The sequence below is a fragment of the Crotalus tigris genome, unplaced genomic scaffold (genome assembly GCF_016545835.1).
Source record: "Crotalus tigris isolate CLP2741 ecotype Arizona unplaced genomic scaffold, ASM1654583v1 scf7180000018058.1502924, whole genome shotgun sequence".
In the NCBI taxonomy this organism is placed as follows: domain Eukaryota; kingdom Metazoa; phylum Chordata; class Lepidosauria; order Squamata; family Viperidae; genus Crotalus; species Crotalus tigris.
In genome coordinates this window covers 270,749-291,563 of record NW_024096801.1, presented here as the reverse complement: position 1 = coordinate 291,563, position 20,815 = coordinate 270,749, and the positions used below count along the sequence as shown (strand labels likewise).

Sequence of the window (20,815 nt, the reverse complement as noted above, 5' to 3'; positions counted from 1 at the left end):
ATTTTTTGCATTGGATTTGATCTTGTTTATGGCTCGAATTATTATAGTTAATGATGAATGGAGACTTGTACTTAGATGTTTTCCTACAAGATGTTGTCTGTGCACCACACAATGAATACATAAAACATTTGGCACTTCTTCCTTCAAATAAGCAACAAATCCACGATAGCGACCTACCATTGATGGTGCTCCATCAGTAGAGCATGCAACAATATTATTCAAAGGAATATTATTTTTTGTAAAGTATAATTTCACAGTATTAAATATAGATAATCCTCTTGTATCTGTAATGAGATTTATTGCAAATAGCATTTCTTCTCATAATGTATTGTTTTCATCAAAATAACGTACATATGCCATCAATAAAGCATTATTATCTGCAATGGTAGACTCATCCAATTGCATGAAAATGAAGAGTTTTAGAGAATACTTATCAGTTTTTTTTAACATTAACTGCCATTTCTTCAATTTGTCACTTTACTGTGCTGTCGCTTAAGGGCAACATTTTTAAAATTTCAGGTATATCCTGATGCATTACTGTTGAGATAAATTCTTTTATAGAGGGTATTATTATAGTTTCTCCAATATTATAGCTTTTACCACTTTTTGCAATTAATTGTGAAATGTGATAAGCGACAATTAATCCATCTTCGTTCACTGCATGTTGTTTCTTAAATGATGCAACGGTTGTTGAACGATTTTGAATTTTTTTTATATTTCCTGAAAATATTCAATGGGCTTGTCCTTATCATTTGGATGCTTTGTAGAAAGATGTTCTCGCAATCGACTTGGCTTCATTGCCTCATTGGATAATGTTTTATGACACAATAAACACATTGGATGTTGTTTATTTACAACAGATTCTATGAAACCCATCTTCAGATTCTCTGGAAAATAGCCACGAGCGTATTTCTTTTTTTGAGACATGGACTCACAATATTTTGTTTGAAGCTATAGGCACGTGCTCACTCTCACAAATCTAATTGCATACTGACCAGTGGGACTGCAAACAAAAGAGCCTGCACCGTGTATCATCGTCTGTGCATGCCTCTCGCGCATCGTGGACTGGGTTGGGGGGTGCCGGCTACCAGCTCTGCTTGTCTGTTACAGCTGGGTGGTGTGGGGGGAGATGCGCAAGCTATTCTGAGACGAGGCTCTTTTGTTTGCGGTCGCACTATAGCACCATTTAGTTTCACTTAAGTAAAGTGAACTAAACTTATGCGCAGGCGATACAAATAGTATATTTTCAGAAATTTAAATTGTCTTGGGGAATTTTATGAAAACCTAATGAAAATGTTTTTAAATAATGCTATGAAAATTTTTTAAAAAGTCAATTAAATTAAAAAAAAGGAAAGTGCTTCAGTATTGGACAAAACCCCTACCGCCCACCATGAAAGCTGGAAAGCCCACTAGTGGGTGGTAGGGACCAGGTTGACTACCACTGATAAAAAGTAAATCAGATGAAGTGTCTTTGTATGGGGCTTCTGCCTTTCCATGTTTGTTGAAAATCTTTTTCTTTTTCTTTCTCTCCATTTCTCTTATCATTTCCTTTCTCTCCGATGTTCCTGGCATCTCTACAGTCCATTTTATCCAATCTGTTTTCTTGTCCTCAGATTTATTTTGTAGTCTTAAGAGATAAGTTGCTTTTTCCAATTCTTGTGAATTTTTTTCCACTAGGATTAAATCATGTTTCCTTATTTTGTTAAGTTCCATCTTTAAGTCTCTATTCTCAATTCTATATCCATTTATCTGTTTTATCTGCTCCTTCTCTGTTGTTGTTTTCTGGGATTTTTTGTTGTTGTAGAGTTAACTTAGAAATAGATTGATTTATATTTTCAAAGTTATTTTGGATTTCTTTGTGGTTTAAAGTAATTGTTTAAATTAGTTGCAGTATACTATACATCTCCTCCTATGAAGTATTTATGTTTTCTTGATATGTTCTTTCTACATGTCTCTGATCTATGATGGCCAAGAACTTGAGTTTTTTTCTTCCTTTCTTTTCTCTGCAAATAGCTTTAGAGTTCCAATTAAATAGATATTTGTAATTCAAATAACTCAAAAAATATTTTTTTTCTAAAATTTATAATTCTCTCTTTGTCTACAGCCCAGATTATTGTCTTTTTTTTGTCACAGCTGTTCTTTGTTGTTAAACATTTGAAGGTCACAAACACAGATTAGTTTTTCCCAGGTTTTGCCAGGTCTTATATTAAAGTCATAGCTGTCATTGTCTTCATCCACCATTAGGTTTCAGCAACTATAAAAAGATTAATTTGCTGTTTCCATTGTTATAAGGGTGGGGCGGAAATCCCCCTCCTTCCCTTTCGGAGATATTTTGCTTCTTGGGGACCTTTTCCAGAAAATTAAATGTAGAATAGAAAAGAGAAGATCGAATTCCTCACCCAGTTTCAAGCACGCTGTTCACAGTTGTGCTGGTTAGTGCTTTTGGACTTCGGTTGCTAGTAGCTTGGGCTGGTCGATGCAATACTGTTGTAGAAATGAAAGACTTGAGTCAGCTCTTTCAAAGGAAGGGAAGTTTATTGCGCAGGTTCAGAGAGCCATCCTGGCTAAACAGTCTGAACACAGGCTGTACATTGATGACCATTTTTATAATCCTTCAGGCAGGGGTTATTTCCTGAGCAGGTCACATTCCATACCACATTCTATAGGTCCTTATTCTAACATAGGAAAACTACTAGACAGATCTATAATCGATAGCTCCTCGTTTACATTGGAATGCTTTTAGTAATATATTAAGTGTTAAGCAATTTAGATACACCATGTGATAGGCAGTTAGTAATATATCATGTGCAGAGCTGGGAACAGGATGTCTGGCCATCCTAAGTTTAAGAGCTGTCTGGTAAGCAAAACAAACCTCCCTTTTACCCACATTTTTGTCGGGCCATCTGCCTTTTATACACATCCTTTGTTGGACCATCAGTATTTTTCCAGGTACCACTTTAATACGGCCAACCTTTCTCCTGTCGGGTTAGAAGGCTTTCCCCAAGTCAAATCGAATGGCCGCCGCCATTCCAAAATTGCTGGAGCACCCTTCTTTCTTTATTGTCTCTCTGGGGCGACTTAGACTCATTTAGAGTCCCCAGGCAGGGCAAAATTAGCCGCAGGGGTTTGGAGAATACTCAAGCCCATGACTGGTTGCTACCATGCAAAACTGGAAATCTGTTGTGTATGGTTCTAAGGCTGGGTATAACTTGTTTTATGTTGATAAAGAAACGGAGGAAGGAGATAGAAAATGATATATCTCTTTGTTTCCTTTTCCTTATTGACCAGCCCAGTCTTGAGAATGCTTGAAAATTGTCCATTGGTAACACCAGGAATTCTGAACTTTCTATTTCCCAGCTGTTTCTAAAATCTCAAGATGAAAAGTGAAACCTGAAACTCTTTTGAGAGTTGTATTGTAGAGTGTTTTGCTTGTGAAGAGGAATAGTGACTAATAAAAGATACTTCTAGGAACTTTCCCTTAGATGTATAGAGACTTCTGATGGTAGAGACCTAGTTTTTGGTTGATGTTCTACCTCTGAAGATTCCTTCTGTTCTTTGTGGAACAATGTACAGGTGGTCCTTGACTTATGACCACTTATAACTATGGGGATGCTGCAACGGTTGTATATGTGAAAAATGGTCATAGGTTACTTTTTCAGTTCCATTGTAACTTCAAATGGTCATTAAACAAATGGTTGTAAGTTGAGGACTACCTGTAATGTAATGTTACTGTAGTGCTTCTCTTTAGCATCTTCTGTAATCTTGTTTCCCAATATATTTGAGAGAGCAATCAATTAGAAATTTATTAGTTGCATTTGATGAAAAGGTTTGGATTCCTGGAATTGTACTTCTGGAATTGTACTTCAGACTGAAATGCTATTTGCATGCAAGGTCAAGGTATGCTTAAAGATATCTATAATAGTGTTTACTAAATACAGTATTCAGAAAAGAGAGGTTGAAAGCAGTGAGAGTTGCATGAAAAGGGAAAAACAAACAAACCTGAAATATTATATGTTATATTATAAAGATTGAAATGCCTTATAGGTATGTGCAAACAAAAATTGTGTTAGGATTAAAACATAATTTTTAGCACTTGTGTGCTACGATTTATTGAAGTACTTGCCTAATAAAGGTAAACTGCTTGATGTAGATTTTCTTGATTTTTGTTTATATATGGAAATATTTGTGCTTCCTCCTTATTGTGTCAGCACAAAAAAATAACAACAACCCAGTTTGAAGGCTGGATTATATTCCTTGAACTTTGCATCTTTCTCTTTTTGAGAATCTCATCAACCCTATACAAGCACATTAGTATTCCTGTCCCTATTGACCCATTCACTCTTCTCTATATTTGGATGAGACACGGTCCTCATCCATTCTCTCTCAGCAACCATATATTCAATCTCCCTTCTTGTTTTACCATGTATAATGTAGGCTACTCTCTCTTACCATTTTAAATACCCTATTCAGGGGTGGAGAAGGAGCTGCAAGTTGTAGTTCTGTGCTTGTTGAATTCACTGAGATTTTCTCCTTTTAAAAAAATCCAAAGAGGTTTTATCTATAATGATTTTGCCTTTAGGCCCTTTTCTTTTGGGAAGATAGTTGCAACTCTATGTTACCACCTGGTGGTAGCACAGAACTGGTCTATAATTCCCAACATATGTTGCTTTAGTTTGTTTTATCTTCTGATCTATTTGACAGTTGCAGCAGCTGTCTAGTCATTTACTCAGATGGTTCAACAGTTGAGTGTTGAAGCAGGGCTGTTTATTTCAAACATCTTAAAACTGTAACAATTTAGTAACTTTAAAGTTGGGTTACGTTGAGCAAGCTGTTGCCTATCTGTCATTCAAAGGACAAAATGGGAAGAGAAGCCCTGTAAGCTAGTCTAAATTCCTTGAAAGAAGAATGAAATTAGAACTTATACTTATTAAAAAGATCTTTAATTCCTACATTAAATATTTTACAATAAAATTTAGCTTAAATGGTCTAGCTTTCTATTCATTCACAGATTATTCCCACAAAAACTAAGAAACTGATATGGTAAATCTTTGAGAGCTTTTTTGGCATCTAGCTGTGTTTTGACTAATGCTATTTTTAACATTAATACTAGTAATACTTTATGTATTGATTTCTTGAAAAGTTAATATAGACAATTATCATTGAATCTCATAACAGTCCTGTAAAGGAGTGTGCTATTGTTAGTCCAAATACTACAAATAAAAAGCACTGAAGCTGAGAGATAGCAGCTTGTCTAATGCTACTAAAATTCTGAACTGATATTTATATTGAAAATTACCAAATTATCTAAATGGGCAATAGAAGAGAGAAAGCATAGAAGGATCAACATAGCCAACTAGTGGGAATACAGTGGGGATACAAATAAAGAATACAAAAATGCAGCTTTCTGTGTGCATTATTTGAAATGATAAATTTATCTCTATCAGCGTGTAAAGCTAAACCTTCTGTTCAAAAAGCCAGAGTGTTGATCCCCTTATTATTGTGCCAAGGTAATGACCAGCATAAAGCATACTTGCCAAAGTAAACAGAGCCCACAACTTCAGCTGCTGCCTGGCACTTCATTAACTAGGAATACGCTGCAGCCAACTTCAGAACAGGAAGCTGAATAGCGAAGGAGGAGAACTGTCACAATGGAACAATGGGCATCACAAAGGGGCAGAATTTCTGCCAAGTCTAGATCAAGGAATAGAAGTTTTATGCCCAACTGATGCCTCAATTACATAACACAGTTAGCTCAGAGTAGCAAATACAGGCTTGAAGTCCTTTTGAGATGATAAACAGGCCTGAACCATTTCTTTTAGGAGTACACTTGTAATCAATCAAAAAGCAGAGCAGGATGAGGCAGTATTCATAAATATGACTGAAGGAAAGTTGTCATCCTCAAAATGAATTGGGCATGACAATTTGGGCATGACTTATGCACTCAATCAACAACCAGCAAGCATTAAAACAAAAATATATTGACCTTGCATTGGCGATGCACATGATCTATTTTTTTAACCTGTGATCATTTTGTAAACCACCATCCCTACTTAAAAAAGTAGTCCTTAAAATGATACATGATACACTGTTCAATGCAGGGATGACAGACATATTTTTGGCACAGTTTACTAAAAAAATATGAAACAGGTACTAAAGCTTTTCTTCGTATAAAAATTTTACCTCCCCACAAATGGATGCTGCCAGCGATGAGAGGTAAAACACAGGAACGGGGAAATGTTTGGTACTGCTTTTCATGGTGCTCTTTGCCCTTTTGATCAAGGAAAGTTGAACAATCTGCAAAGAGATCCTGGCTTGGCTTCCTGTTGAATTAAACCTATTGTGGACATAGACTAGCAGTCCATACAGTTCATCACCAGGAAAAGCTAATCACCTTTTCCTCACTTATTCATTGCACTGCTTGCAGACCTTTCAAAGCTGAAACTCTTGTGTATCACCGACTAGCTTTTCTCTGCATTTTCTCTTTGCATCCCAAGAGCATTAGGCCATGTTAGAAAGTGACTCTCCATAGAAACCCAGGTTCAGGGTACAACAAACAGTATCCTGCCCACCTGCTTAGTTAAGTCTTCCTTTTCTTCCCCAGGGGCAGCCTTCTGTGTCAGACATTCATTAGCAGCCTTGGGTGTGAACTGTCCACCTGCAATATGAAGGCTGCCAAGGAATATGGAAAGGTCAGAATGCATCTGTTTCCCATCTGAGTGCAAAATGGCATGTCAACAGGCAAGGGATCTGACCTGTGTGAATGATATCTAGTTGTAAAAACAGGTGGCTTCACAGAGACAGATTTGCAGAAAAGGAACAAGCAAGTGATCTAGTAAGCAGCTATTCAGTTATTAAGACTTATATATACATATAGGTTGCCAAGCACCCAAATTGTGACCATGTGACCGTGGAACACTGCAATAGTTGTAAGTATGCAAGGACCAGTTGTACATCACTTTTTTCAGCCCAATCATAAGTTTAAGTGCTCACTAAACAAATTGTCAACAGTCTGTATTGAAATCTTTTAATAATGATCTGGATAACACAACATTACTTATCTTCCAAACAGAATAATAAAGAACAGTTTTCCTTACTTTGCTCTTTTGAGCATCTTAAAGGGCATGTTTTCTTCTCCTTGCTCTATATTTACACAGGAAAAAAAGTATGCTCAACCTTAACAGAAATGTTCTGAAACCTTTATAACTGCAGAATCAGCATCATCAACACCACTACCACTATCAGGCAATATACTGCCTCTCAGATATTGTATGTGTTTGTCTATATTTGTATGTACCATGTTTCCCTGAAAATAAGACCCAGTTCTTTTTTTTGCGCCTCCAAAAGAGACACAGGTCTTATTTTCAGGGGGTGTCTTACAACGGCAATACTCTTCTTGCAACCGACAGCCCCACAAAGCCAGCCCACTTCTGTGGCCGAAGGAGCAGTTTTATTCTGCAGTTGAGAATGGAACTCCGGCCTGCATTTCGCTGTCAGAGATCTTTCTGGAAGGCCTCTGCAGCTGAGAACTGAGCTATGGATTGATAGCTTAGTTCTCAGCTGCAGAGGCCTTCTGGAAGGCAAGTGTAAAAAAACCCCAAGCCTTTACCAGAGGTTGTGAAATTAATTTGAAATTAAAGTTAACAGATAAATGGGAAATTAGCCAAGAATGTCCAAATGTAGGACAGAACAACAAATCAAGAACATACTAAAAGAAGGCAGTGTCAAACCATTCATACTATTGCCCAAAAAACTACATAGGAAATGTTTGACACAAACACAAACATTACTTTTTAAATCCTTCCCTTTCATGCCTAGATTATAGCAGACACTAAGGAAGTGATTGCTTGCACCCAGAACATAGTGACATAAAAGCAAAGCAAAGATAGTAGAAAAAAAACACCATTCACCATCTTCATTCTTGCCAGAAAATAAAAAGGCTCAGCTTTGCTCTTGTTTTTCAGATAAACCAGTGTAAAACCCCCCAAATTATTAACTTTTCAGTCCTCAAAACAAACTAGTGTCATCCAAATTGAACAACTCAACAAATATATGTGGAGAAACCTTGAGTAAAACCAGGGTTCAAGAAAAGTAGTTTGTGCTTAAAAAGGTTGTGTTGATCTATCAACATGGAAACAGTGAATTTATATGAGCACCCCCGTAAAGGCCCCTTTCATTCTGCCTCAAGACTTTCTTTCATCAAAGCTTAACCACTGTTTCTCCAGAGACAGGAGAAGCATTTCTTTCCAGGAACATCTGGTACACATAAGTATAAAACCATCTGGGTAAGAGCAGTAAAAATAACCTTGATAAGTGGCTGTTAATCCTGTCCCATGGAACTGGCTGGACTTCCAAAGTCTTGACCTTTTGGGGCAGAGTGGAGAAGAGATGAGAGGAGTGGTTTGGTATAATTCCCTATTAATGTGACTGGACAGAATCAGATGGGAAGTAGTTACTATAAAAGGTGCTACATGGATCTGCATGGAACAGGTACTGAATAAGCTGACAAGGCAGGATTGACTGTTTAATCAACAAAATAGGAAGAAATACATGGAAAAGAGGCACATGTGCTCCAGCTCAACAGTTGCGGGTAAGAATCTGCTTTAGAAACTCTTACATTGTTATTTCTAATTATTGCATCTGCAAAACTACAGGCCAAATGGTGCAACTGATTGAAAGTTCCTATGTCTTTCTTTTGCTTATTCTCTTGCATCAACTGCATTTGTTGCAACCTAAAAGGAATATATAGAGCTCTTGGGGGGGGGGATCCCATTGTCATGCTTTTTTTGCAAAAGCCTTTTATGTTATCCCCTCCATTTGCTGTCAGAGCTTTGAAATGTTAGAAGTGAAACCTCTCTGCTTATAAATCACATTCTCTGCCTTAAAAGTACTTTTGCCAGTTCTGATAGCACTGATTGTGGTTGCTTTGTGAGAAAAAGACACTCTATATATCAGTAGAAGCATTCAGTATTTAATAATTTGAGTGTATGCACTCCCGCATTTACCATCATTTTTCTGGGCCACATTCTGGGTTTTGTATTATTTTGCAGCTTGCTAAAACTGAAGAGTATCCGGTTGTCCTTCAGTGTGTACAGTCTAGAACTTGCTTTATCTGCTTATGTAAACACTGGGGTGTAGATATTTCTGAAGTTTTGCCAGGAGGAATCATGTTCTCATGTTGGAATACAAGTTGCTTCAAAACAAGTAAGGAACAGTGAGAGTAAATAAGTAATGACACATTTGAGGACAAAACATCCATGCTCACTATAGAATATGTCTGCACAGTGAAATAATTATTTTCATGTAGTTATTCTATCTGAATCTACATGAATTGGAGAATCTGGCTTAAATCCTGTGGGAGCCATTATATTCACTGTATAATTTTGGGCTAATTTCAGTGTAATCTACTTCATGGGGCTGGTGTAAGAAAGAAATGTAAATAAAGGTTATAAAGAACATAGCCTTAAACTGCTGGTGGGAGACAGAAGTGTTGTAAATAAAATATGTGGTCTTTCAGAGCTGCAAATCTGATTTATATCATAGCACCTTGCCAAACAGTAATTGAAGTTTCAAGCACATTTTAGTTCCCAATGTAACATTGGGGGGCATGGCAAATGTTCTCCCCAGTGTTTGGAATTACGTTATTTCAGTCATCCTCCATATTGTTATGTGTGTTGGGGCAGGGGGGAATAGCATACAGGTAGACCTCATCTTAAGACAACAATTATGACTGGAGTTTTTCTCACTAAGTAATCATAAAGTATGACCACTTTGCTTAGTAATGGCAATCCAAGCAGTCCCAGTTCCTGTTGTTAACCAAATCCCTTGCTAGGCAAGGCAACTTCCTCAGTAAGGGAGGCCAGCAGAAATTTTCAAGTAGGTCAGCAAGCACATAAGGGCTACTGCCAGGTGAGAGAGGATGCAAGGCTGTGTGCAAGTGGGTAGGTGTGAGGGAGACAGAGTGAGGGTTGATGAAGTGTGCAAGGTGTAGAAGGAGATGGAGCAAGACTTAGAACAGGGTATCTGGGAATGTGCGAGTGGCCAGCACAGCACAGAGGGACAGGTGGGTAATTGTAAGAGGTAGGGGAGATTTTTTCCAACAAGTTGTGACTTTCCCTGTTGGCTTTCCCATTGACTTTCTGGAGGGTGGGAAGGTTGCAGATGGGAATCATATGTGCATGGTGCACTATGACTGGTGATAAATGTAAGCCGGTTGTCAAGCACCCAGATCACAATCATGTGACCTCAAAGGTGCTGGGATAGCTGGAATTCCAGGGACCAGTCAAAACCACCATTTATTCAGTGCTGCCATAACTTCAAATGATGACTGAACATATGGTCATAAATTGAGGGCTATTTATTCAGCTTTTAAACCCAACCGACAAATAGAAGAAGTAAGAGAACAATCAAATTGTCTTCATTATTTTGCAAGATCTACCATGATTCTTCTTACTTTCCACTAATGCATGCATTCTATTTCTTGAAAAAAATGTATATTTCCTTTCAAACCTATTTTATATATCATGCACATGCAGCTTAAACTCTATGTAGTATAGCAACATTTGACAGCAAAGCAATGATTCCCAGCCACAGTTGTTGGCAGAATAGCACATCAAAGAAAGTCTGATGGTCTCTTTCTGCCTCTGTCTCTCCCTCTCCCTTTTCTTTCTTTCTTTCTTTCTTTCTTTCTTTCTTTCTTTCTTTCTTTCTTTCTTTCTTTCTTTCTTTCTTTCTTTCTTTCTTTCTTTCTTTCTTTCTTTCTTTTGCCATCCATCTCACCCAGAGGTGACTCTAGGCAGTTTACAACAAAGTAAAACCTGCAATACAAAAGAGTAAAATATTAAAATAAAAATGATTAACAATTAGACTAAAAGATACCTAAAGAAATAAGCAATAAGGTGAAGCTAGAATCCTTAATCCATTAGCCACTGTCAGTACAACATCCCCCCCCCCATAAGGGCCCAAGCCAATGGCAAAGTCAGGTGTTAAGGCCCCTACAAAGGCCGTAAGGGCAGGTACAGATATATAACAAGCCTCTGAAGGAGAAAACTAACAAGCATCTTATATATTTGACCAACATAATTACATTTTTGTTTTGTGTCCTGCAACTTTGATTGTCAAAATACTTAAATCTTTAAAATGCAGCCCATTGCTTCCAAAAATAGCCAGTTAAGAAAGGGAAAATGTTTATTTCTTTTGTGAGACTTATACCACATCCTTTTTCTAAATGAAAATCAGGGAATCAAAGGAATAATAAAATCCTTTTTTGTGCTTAGCAAGACAAACTTCAAGAAAGCTCCATGGGGATAAGGTGCTACTTATTTAATGATATTGTCTGTGTTCTTCTCAAGTCCTCTCTATATGTACTTCTTTTTCTTTCCCTGCAGTTATGAAATTAGTCCCTGGTGACATTGGAAAACGACTTGAGGAGATGGTGCAGCTGACAGCTCAGAATCTACCTCAGATGGAGGTGACCAGTAGTTATACTATCCTCCGAGAACTGGGTAGTGGTACCTTTGGGCATGTATTGATGGCAGTCCACCATCACCAAGGTAGGTCCAGATTCTGAAGGCAAAAGAAGAAATAAGAAAGGCTATGAACCAAATTAATTTGTAAAGGTTGTCCAGATCTGGAAAGTGATTTGAAGCAAAACAAAAGAGACCTGGATCTTGCAGGAATTCAGCTATTTAAATCAGTCCAGACTCAGAAACACAAGTATAGATACTAATTTTATCTTTACTGTAATGCTACATTAACAGACTGCAACTGCTCTGTTAACATCTTGCAAAAATACGTTGAGACTTTAGAAAGAGTGCAGAGAAGAGCAACAAAGATGATTAGGTGAATGGAGGTTAAAACATACAAAGCACAGTTGCAGGAATTGAGTATGTCTAGTTTAATGAAAAGAAGTACTCGGGATGACAGGATAGCAGCATTCCAATATTTAAGGAGCTGTCACAAAGAACAAGGAGTCAACCTATTCGCCAAAGCACCTGAAAGCAGGACAAGAAGCAATGGATGGAAATTAAACAAAAAGAGAAGCAACCTAGAACTAAGGAGAAATTACCTGACAATTAGAACAATTAATCAGTGGAACAACTTGCCTCCCGAAATTGTGGATGCTCTAATACTGGAGGTTTTTAAGAAGAGATTGGACAATGATTTGTCCAAAATGATATAGGATTTCCTGATTGAGCAGGGAGCTGAACTAGAAGAATTCCAAGGTCCCTTTCAACTCTATTACTCTGTTAACACTGAAATGACTTCTCCCCTCCTCTCCTTTTACTCTCCAAAAAACTAGGTAACGTCTCTTCTGAAATGCTTCTCAGTCCTTTCACGGAGGTCGCCAAACAACGCAGTCCGCCATTTTTTCCCCCTTTTCCTTAGCTGTGCTACTCCCTTTTATTCTATTGGCTTTTGAAAGCCAGTAGAATAGACTCTCTTGAATAGAGTCTAATTCTATTGGCTTTCAAAAGCCAATAGGAATTGTCCAGGCTGTCTCTGCCCTGCTGAGCCCGCCAAAAGTCCCATTCTGCAAAGGGTGCTGCACCAGTTGAGTAGTCCTTGACTTACGACCGGTTGAGTAGTCCTCGACTTACGACCGGTTGGGGGTCGCGGCATTAAAAAGGTTGAGAACCACTGTTTTATATGTTAGTTGTCCAGTCTGCCACTCTTCTTCCTGACTCCCAAGGTCATTTCTACATACTATAATAATTTTCTCTAAGCATTAGCCTATCTTACAGAATTGTTGTGGGAATAAAATGAAGGAAGAATATCAAATGCATACTACTTGCATATCAAACTAGTTTAATTTAGAATGAGAAATTAGAACACTGGATTTCTTCTAACTTTCATAAACCAAACTCTCTTCTTCCAGGAACTCCCATGGCATTGAAATTTGTACATAAAAAAGATACAGAGCTACAGGATTTCCTTAGTGAATATTGCATTGCACTAACTTTGGGGGCACACCCTTGCATTGCCACTGCCCTTGGGATTGCCTTCCAAACCCCCCAACACTATGTCTTTGCACAAGAATTGGCACTGGCTCATGACCTCTTCTCTCTCATGGTGCCAACGGTAAGTACCTACAACAAATGATTTACAGCTGTACCTAAATAGGTGAGGTGACAAATAGTGACACTGATGCAGAAATTATTCTTCAACACCCCTAATTCATTACCAAGATATTTCAGAAAGGAAAACGACTGTTACCAAAGTTGCTTTGTGATGCCAGTGGTGATATTGGACCCGACTTAGGAAGATTCAAGCCCACGTTCAGCCATGGGAACTCCAGTTAGTGTCTCTCATTCCAATTTTCTCAATTGAGGGTCACTGTGGGGATGAATTATAGTAGTACTAGGTATGACATCCTGAGCTCTTCTAGGACCGCATTCTTGAACCAGAGAGAGAGAGAGAGAGGGAGGGAGGGATGGAGGGAGGGAGATGAAGAGAGGAGAGGGGGAGAGAGGAAGGAGAAGAGAGAGGGAGAGGGGAAGAGGGAGAGAGGGAGAAGGAAGAAGGGAGAGAGAGATTTCCTCCTAAGGATATGGATAGTATTTTCATTGCTCTCCTTAACACTGGAATTATTCCTGTTAAATTTAGATATTTTATATATATCATCTCCCTATTATCCAAGACTATCTAATCTATTTCATGAACTTTCAGCCTCTATAAACCATGCTTTTGGTGATGAGATTGAATTCAAATTTGCTTTTTTGAACTGCACAATTCCAGCTGGTTGATTCATTTCTTATATTGCACTCATGGGTAGAAGAAATATTTTTGAAGCAAAAAGCATGTCTTTAACTGTTGCACATGTGTCTGTTGCTCAGAAAAAGGTGGTTCTTTCTACTATGAGAGAAGGGTAAATACCTTTGAAGATGGTATGAACTGTTTATAAAAAAATTCTAAACTATTTTGAAAATATATAACTAGAAAGAGACAGAAACTGTCTGCTGTGCTAGTTTTTGGATGCAAGACACTGTGTTTGCATTAAGTGATAGACACTAAACACATCCCAAGCTTATGCCGTTTTCCTCTTCTTGGTTATGTTTCAAGTTACTTCTTGGAAAGCTGCCTGAAATGTGAGTGCTTTAAAAGACTTTGTGTCCCTTTGCTGGCCTTACAGATGAAATCAGTAAATCAACTGTAAGGTGTTAAAAAGAACCACAATATATTTAAAAGTACCCTAAGATCATGCAGAATCCTGTTTTAATTCTTCTTAAGAGTCCAAAAGCAGCAGGCAGCAGATCCAGATATTTCTCCTCATTTTTAGAATAGTTGTGATGCATGGCTTACAAATGTGACCTTTTATTTCCAGGTTGGCATACCTGAGCAACAGGTAAAGCGTTGTACCCTCCAGCTTGCAAGTGCCTTGGAGTACATGGAATCCAAAGGGCTAATCCATCGAGATGTCAAGCCAGAAAACGTGCTGCTCTGTGACCCTGAATGCCGGCGCATCAAGCTGACTGACTTTGGACTGAGCTGCCCAAGGGGTCATGCCATTAAGGCCTTGCCTGAAAGTCTGCCTTATACCGCACCTGAAATGTGTATCTTGGGCCCCAAAGCTCATCTGGAAGCCCAACCGAGTCTTGACACCTGGGCTTTTGGAGTGCTGCTGTTCTGTGTGCTAACTGGCTACTTCCCCTGGCTTACAGCTGTGCTCTCTGATCAGCATTATCGCAGCTTTGTCTCCTGGCATCGCAGCCCCCGTTTTGTTTCACTCCCAGCCCATTGGGAACGTTTCACTCCCCAAGCATTAGAAATGTTGCAAGGGCTCCTGACACCCAATCCAGCACTCCGTAGTCCTGCCAAGGTGATTATGAATTATATCAAAACACCTTGGTTGTCATCGGAAGTAAAGAGTCGAGTCCGACCCAGCAAGGAACTTCTTGGCACTACCCGGCGATGCTAAAGATCAGGTGTGTTGTAAGGAGAAACAAAAGGCTCTGAAACCTCACCTTAGCCCTTAAAGGACCAACGATCTCCATCAATTAATAAAGACACTTTGTTTGGTAAAATTCAGCTGAGTCAGAGAAACAGAGAAAAGATGACTGGAAAACAAAACAAACTGCTTACCAAGCAAAGAAGGAGAAGCCGACTCAGGGAAAACCTATGTCAGTCTTGGAAGTATTTCTATGTGATCTCCTGTCTCTGCTCTGGATCACAGTTTCAAAAGATTTGATTTCAGTTTTTCCTTGATCAAGAATTATCCCTAAAATTCTTAAGTTAAAGCTTCTTAAAAGGAACCAAGTGAAAAAGCCCCAAATACTCATAGCTTCATTCATTCATTATGGATCAGATAAAATGGAGTCAGCTTAAAATTTCCTATGAATGAAAAATTAGTGATCCTGTTTTCTAGTCAAATGCAAGAAACATATTTGGTATTGTTGTGAAGCATGGAGTCCTATTTTTTGAAATCAGCCCAGGAAACTTGGGTATAAACAAAGATGATCAATGAGGAATTATATCGTTCTTTGTCGAAAGCCATCTTATAATATCTGCTGAGACATATCTAACTAAAGGATGGGAAAATGAGTTTCATTGCAAGAAGCCCTGTGGTTTTTATGTGACAAAATTGTCCAGAGTTTCTGAGAGTATAAAAATGTTTAGGGATCTGAAATTGATGCTATTGGGATTCTAGCACTATATGTGTATGGCTGATTCAATGAATGCTATATTCACTCAAGAGCACTGTTGTAAATAAAGTGTATAGATTTATATTGTAAGCAATATATTGGTGCTTATATTCTTTTCAGGTTTTACTGCCTGACATATTATTTTAGAGAAATATCAACTCAGTTTGAAGATGAGAGCCAATATTAAAGTAAATAGGAGTCAAATAAATCAGAATCAAAGGACTACTATTACCAGTTATATTGATAAACATTTTTAGAATATCACTATTTGTGGTTCTTGGCTTATAACCACAATTGGGCCTGGAATTATGGTCCTACGTTGTTGCAGTTGTTAAGTGAAGCACTCATATGATCACCTACCTTAATGACCACAATCCCGACTCTCACCATTGTGATCGTTAAGCTACGACATGGGTTGTTAAATGGATTACAGGGTGACTTGGATTAGGGATAGCCTGTCAAAGCCCCTCACTGTGGCACCTCCCGAGCTCACATGTGGAAGAGGCATTTTCTCATACATAAAAACAATGTGTCACAGCCTTAATTTATCCTGCCAGTCAACTCTATAAAGCAACTTTGACCTTTTCCAACCAAGTCTTTTAACTCACCCTGGTATATTCAAAATGCAATATCTCCAAAATCCTTGCAGTCTTTTGTGAAAACATATACCTGGTTGCTTTTAATGAAAGCTGTGGCGTGAGGGATTGTGCAGAGGGTGGGAAAGAATAAGGGAGTCAGTTGACAGATTGCTTTCTGAATGGCAATTCAGCCCAGGTGGGAGATATCTGCAAAAACAGCATTTCAAAGAAATTCTATCTTAATTCATGTATTTTTCATGATTCAATATTTACTCCAGAGCCGCATTATAGACATCTTATGGAAATCTGTATCAATCTTGCTTCTTTAATTTGATCTTGCTCGCTTTTTTGAACTTTATTGTTGGAGAAATAAAGAGCAAAAGGAGAAGGAATATGCATTCAATATTAGGCAAAATTAAGCTGATAATTGGGGATTTTAATGGAAGGGTAAGAGCATCTGAGAAGATCCTGATGCTTGGAGAAATCAGGCAATCAAAAAAGACATCACGAGAAGGAGGCTAAGTATAATCATTGATAATGCAAATATGAGTTTCAAGAACTTGGAAAAGCAGTTATTGCCAGGAAAGCCCTGGCCAAGTATCAAAAGTCAATGGTGGCCGAACAACTGAAAAAACCTCACTGTATACACATATTGAGAAGCATGCTCACTTCAAAATGAAGGCTGAAGTAGATGAAGGACAAACAGGAATTAGCCCTGAGTATTAATCTGTTTATTAACCTGTTTATTATTAATCAAGATGTGCAAATATAAACTCTGACTACTTTACAGGCATTTTTCTTATGGCTGATACATCTCAAGGTGGCAAAACTAAAGCTTTTTTGCTGTCTTCTTTTTCTACAGTATCCATATATTTCATATGCCCATGCCTCTCAGAAGTCTAAAATATATTCTTAGCTAATACTGGCTGGCTGGCTCTAAGGAAGCTCCATAATTATTAGTGGCAGCAAAGCTTGGAGAATTATGCTCAAAACAAAATAAAGCACTGAAAATCTACTATTAATACTGTTATGTCCTGAGCCTTGCAAGCAGGCTCGGGGCGTTGCAGGCGGTCCCGGGCAGGTGCAAGCTGCCCGGGACCAGACAGGCTGTCGCCAGTGCTTGTGCGCATGCACAAGTGCTGGCGCGTGAAAAGTAACACATTGACCCAGGAAAGTCTTATAAAAGGAGGCTGCGAGTTGTGGGCTTTTGTCGCCATATTCCAATGTAAGCTGAACTGAAGAATAAAGGTTTCATGAGAACTACAACTGCTTCTCGTGTCTTACCATTTCACGACGGACTCAACACTGGTGACGAGGATGGGATTGCCTTACATCGAAGAAGAGAAGGGGTAAGCTTACCTGAGTGAATCCGGAGCGGCAGGAACGGCGTTGACTTGGCAGCTACCCGCCAATCCAGCGTGCATTTGGGGGTAGGCTGGCTGATAGACCCTTCCTGATACGAAATGGCGAAGATTGGAAGGCTTTCGGAATTCGACGTCTCACATCCAGAGAGGTGGGAGTCCTACGTAGCCAGGGTGGAAAACTACCTCAAAGTGAACCAGGTGAGGGAAGAGAGCTTGAAGGCTGCCACCCTGTTGTGCGTTTGCGGTCAAGACGCCTTCGAAATCGCAGAAAACCTTGCAGCACCTGTTCCTTTAGAGTCTGTCAGCTACGCAGATCTAAAGAAGTTACTGAAGGAGCACTTCCACCCCAAGATGTCCATCATTGCGTGGCGCCACACCTTCGAGCAGAGGGATCAACGACCCGGAAAATCGGCCAAGGAGTACATCGCCGCACTGAGGAAAGCCGCCAAACATTGCGAGTTCAAGGACCTCGAAGAACGACTGAGGGACCGATTTGTGTGCAGGCTAAGGCATCGAGAGTTGCAACAGAGACTTTTCGCCAAGGAGGACTTGTCTTTCCAAGATGCCTTGAGAGAGGTCACCGCAGAAGAAGCAGCGGGCGGCGCCATCAAGAACATGCGGCCGATCAGAAACAGTCCAGATGCTGCATCCGTGCACCAGGAAGAAGTCCAAAGAAACTCCGAGGAGGATCCGGACGAGGAAGTGGACCGTCTCCACCCCACAAAGGAAGGAAAACCAAGAGGAAGCTCTTCAGCTCTCCCCAAGTGCATCGGTTGTGGAGGTCGCCACAAGAGAGCCGACTGCAAGTTCCACTCCGCTATCTGCCGGGCGTGCGGAAAACAAGGACACATTGCAGCTGTGTGCCTGGGCCGTCAGAAGGTACAACCCAGGAAGAATTGCGCCTGAAAGGTACCAGGGTCCCCAGCCAGAATAGGGTGGGGTTTTGCGCTTCGCGAAGAAGCATCTACAGGACAGGCACACACAAGCCCATTAAGAAAAAGCTGTCACTTAAGGTGAAGCTACAAGGGGTTCCATTAACTATGGAACTGGACACGGGGTCTGCACTTTCGATCATTTCTATGCACACATTTAGGAAGATTTGTTCCGGCAGTGGAACCCAGGCCAAGTTGAGGCCTTCTGACATTGTGCTAACGGATTTTCAAAACTCCAGAGTGTGTGTTAAGGGGGAGGCCACCCTTAACGTACAGTATAAGGATTTTGAGGGTCCACTAGACCTACTAGTAGTAGAGGGTGAACGAACGAGTCTCATAGGACTCGAGTGGTTTGAGGCCTTGGGGATACACATCACAGGGCTCAACAGCCTACAAACACTCGACCTACAGGAAGTCTGCAAAGAATTTGCAGACGTTTTCAGCCCCCAGCTGGGCACATTCAAAGGACCCCCTGTGTCATTAAAGTTAGACCCCACGGTCACTCCCATTAGAATTAAAGCAAGAAGGGTCCCTTTTGCTTTAAAGAGTAAAATTGACACTGAGTTGGACAAACTGATCCAACAAGGAATTCTAGAACCTGTTGACTACAGTCCATGGGAGACCCCCATTGTCACGCCTCTTAAGGCAAATGGGGACATTCGCATCTGTGCTGATTACAAATGCACTCTAAATAAGGCATTGCAGCAACATGCCTATCCTGTTCCTGTGGTCAGTCATATCCTGGCCTCCCTCAAGGGGGGGCGCGTTTTTGCAAAGCTTGACCTAGCTCAAGAATATCAACAGCTGCCTGTTGATGATGACGCTGCTATAGCTCAGACTATTGTGACCCACAGAGGGCTTTCAAGGTAAAGAGACTTCAATTTGGAGTAAATGTCGCTCCTGGGATTTTCCAAAGTGTAATGGAAAACACACTACGGGGTATACCAGGGGTTTGCCCCTATTTTGATGATGTCTTAATTGCAGGAGACTCCACACACATTCTAGCTGAAAGGCTAAGGGCTGTCCTGTTAAGGTTCAGGAAAACGGGATTCAAACTCAAGAAGGACAAATGTAAAATTGGGGTACCTTCTACTGAGTTTCTGGGGTTCAAAATTGATGCTGCTGGGATTCATCCTGCTGAATCCAAACTAAAAGCCATTATGCAAGCCCCCAGGCCAAAGTCTAAGGCCGAACTACAGGCTTTTCTGGGCCTTCTGAATTTCTACAATTCCTTTCTTCCACATAAGGCTAGTGTAGCTGAGCCTCTTCACAGGCTATTAGACAAACAGGCAGTGTGGCAGTGGTCTCAAACACATGAGGCTAGTTTCAATGAGGTCAAGGCCTTGCTCACTTCTAACAGTGTACTTGCGCACTTCAATGAGTGCCTTCCTGTGTGCATCGCTTGTGATGCTTCCCCTTATGGGGTGGTTGCTGTACTGAGCCACCTCAGGGCTGATGGAACTCAGGTTCCTGTTGCATATTACTCCAGGACATTGTCTTCAGCTGAGCGCAACTATGCTCAAATAGACAGGGAGGCCTTAGCTGTTGTTGCTGGAATTAAAAAATTCCATGATTTTTTGTATGGAAGGCATTTCACGGTCTTCACTGACCATAAGCCTTTGTTGGGACTGTTTACCACACGTAAACAAACTCCCCAAATCATCTCCCCCAGGATGCTTAGGTGGTCTATCTTTTTGTCTGCATATGATTTTTCCCTACTTCACAAGCCTGGAAAGGAAATGGGCCATGCTGATGGCCTCAGTAGATTACCCCTGCCGGTAATAGAGGCTGACCCCGCGCCAGCCATCAATATTCTCTCCATTCAAGCCTTGCCCGAGTCCCCCCTGAATGCCAGGGATGTAGCCGCTGAATCAGGCACAGATCACACACTCTCACGTGTCCTTTCTTGGGTTTTGTCTGGATGGCCTGAGCACTGTCCTAGTCCTGAGTTTCAGAGTTTCTGGTCTAAAAGGAATGAGTTGTCCACCTCTCAGGGTTGTCTGCTTTGGGGAAGCAGAGTTGTCATTCCCACCTCAATGAGGACTAGGGTCTTAGATTCCCTCCACGAAGGTCATCCTGGCATTGTACGAATGAAGGCTCTTGCACGCAGCCACTTGTGGTGGCCAGGTGTAGACAAAGACATAGAAGCTAAGGTGCATGCTTGCCACCTTTGTCAACGCTCACGCCCTGAAATGCCCCAAGCTCCTGTGCATAGATGGGAGGAAACACAGTCTCCATGGTCTAGGGTGCACATTGACTACGCTGGGCCCTTTCAGGGTCAATTCTTCTTGGTCTTCGTTGAC

The 20,815-nt window shown here is 40.2% G+C and overlaps 1 protein-coding gene across 1 annotated transcript; it reads left to right on the top strand.

Moving 5' to 3' along the window:
- Positions 1 to 8,357: 8,357 nt before the first annotated feature.
- Positions 8,358 to 15,852, top strand: LOC120309754 (serine/threonine-protein kinase SBK2-like). Its single transcript, XM_039347284.1, has 4 exons — positions 8,358 to 8,587; positions 11,385 to 11,549; positions 12,875 to 13,077; positions 14,321 to 15,852. The coding sequence occupies exons 1-4, from the start codon at positions 8,548 to 8,550 to the stop codon at positions 14,912 to 14,914; spliced, it is 1,002 nt and encodes a 333-aa protein (XP_039203218.1). The 5' UTR covers positions 8,358 to 8,547; the 3' UTR covers positions 14,915 to 15,852.
- The last annotated feature ends 4,963 nt before the right edge of the window (positions 15,853 to 20,815 follow it).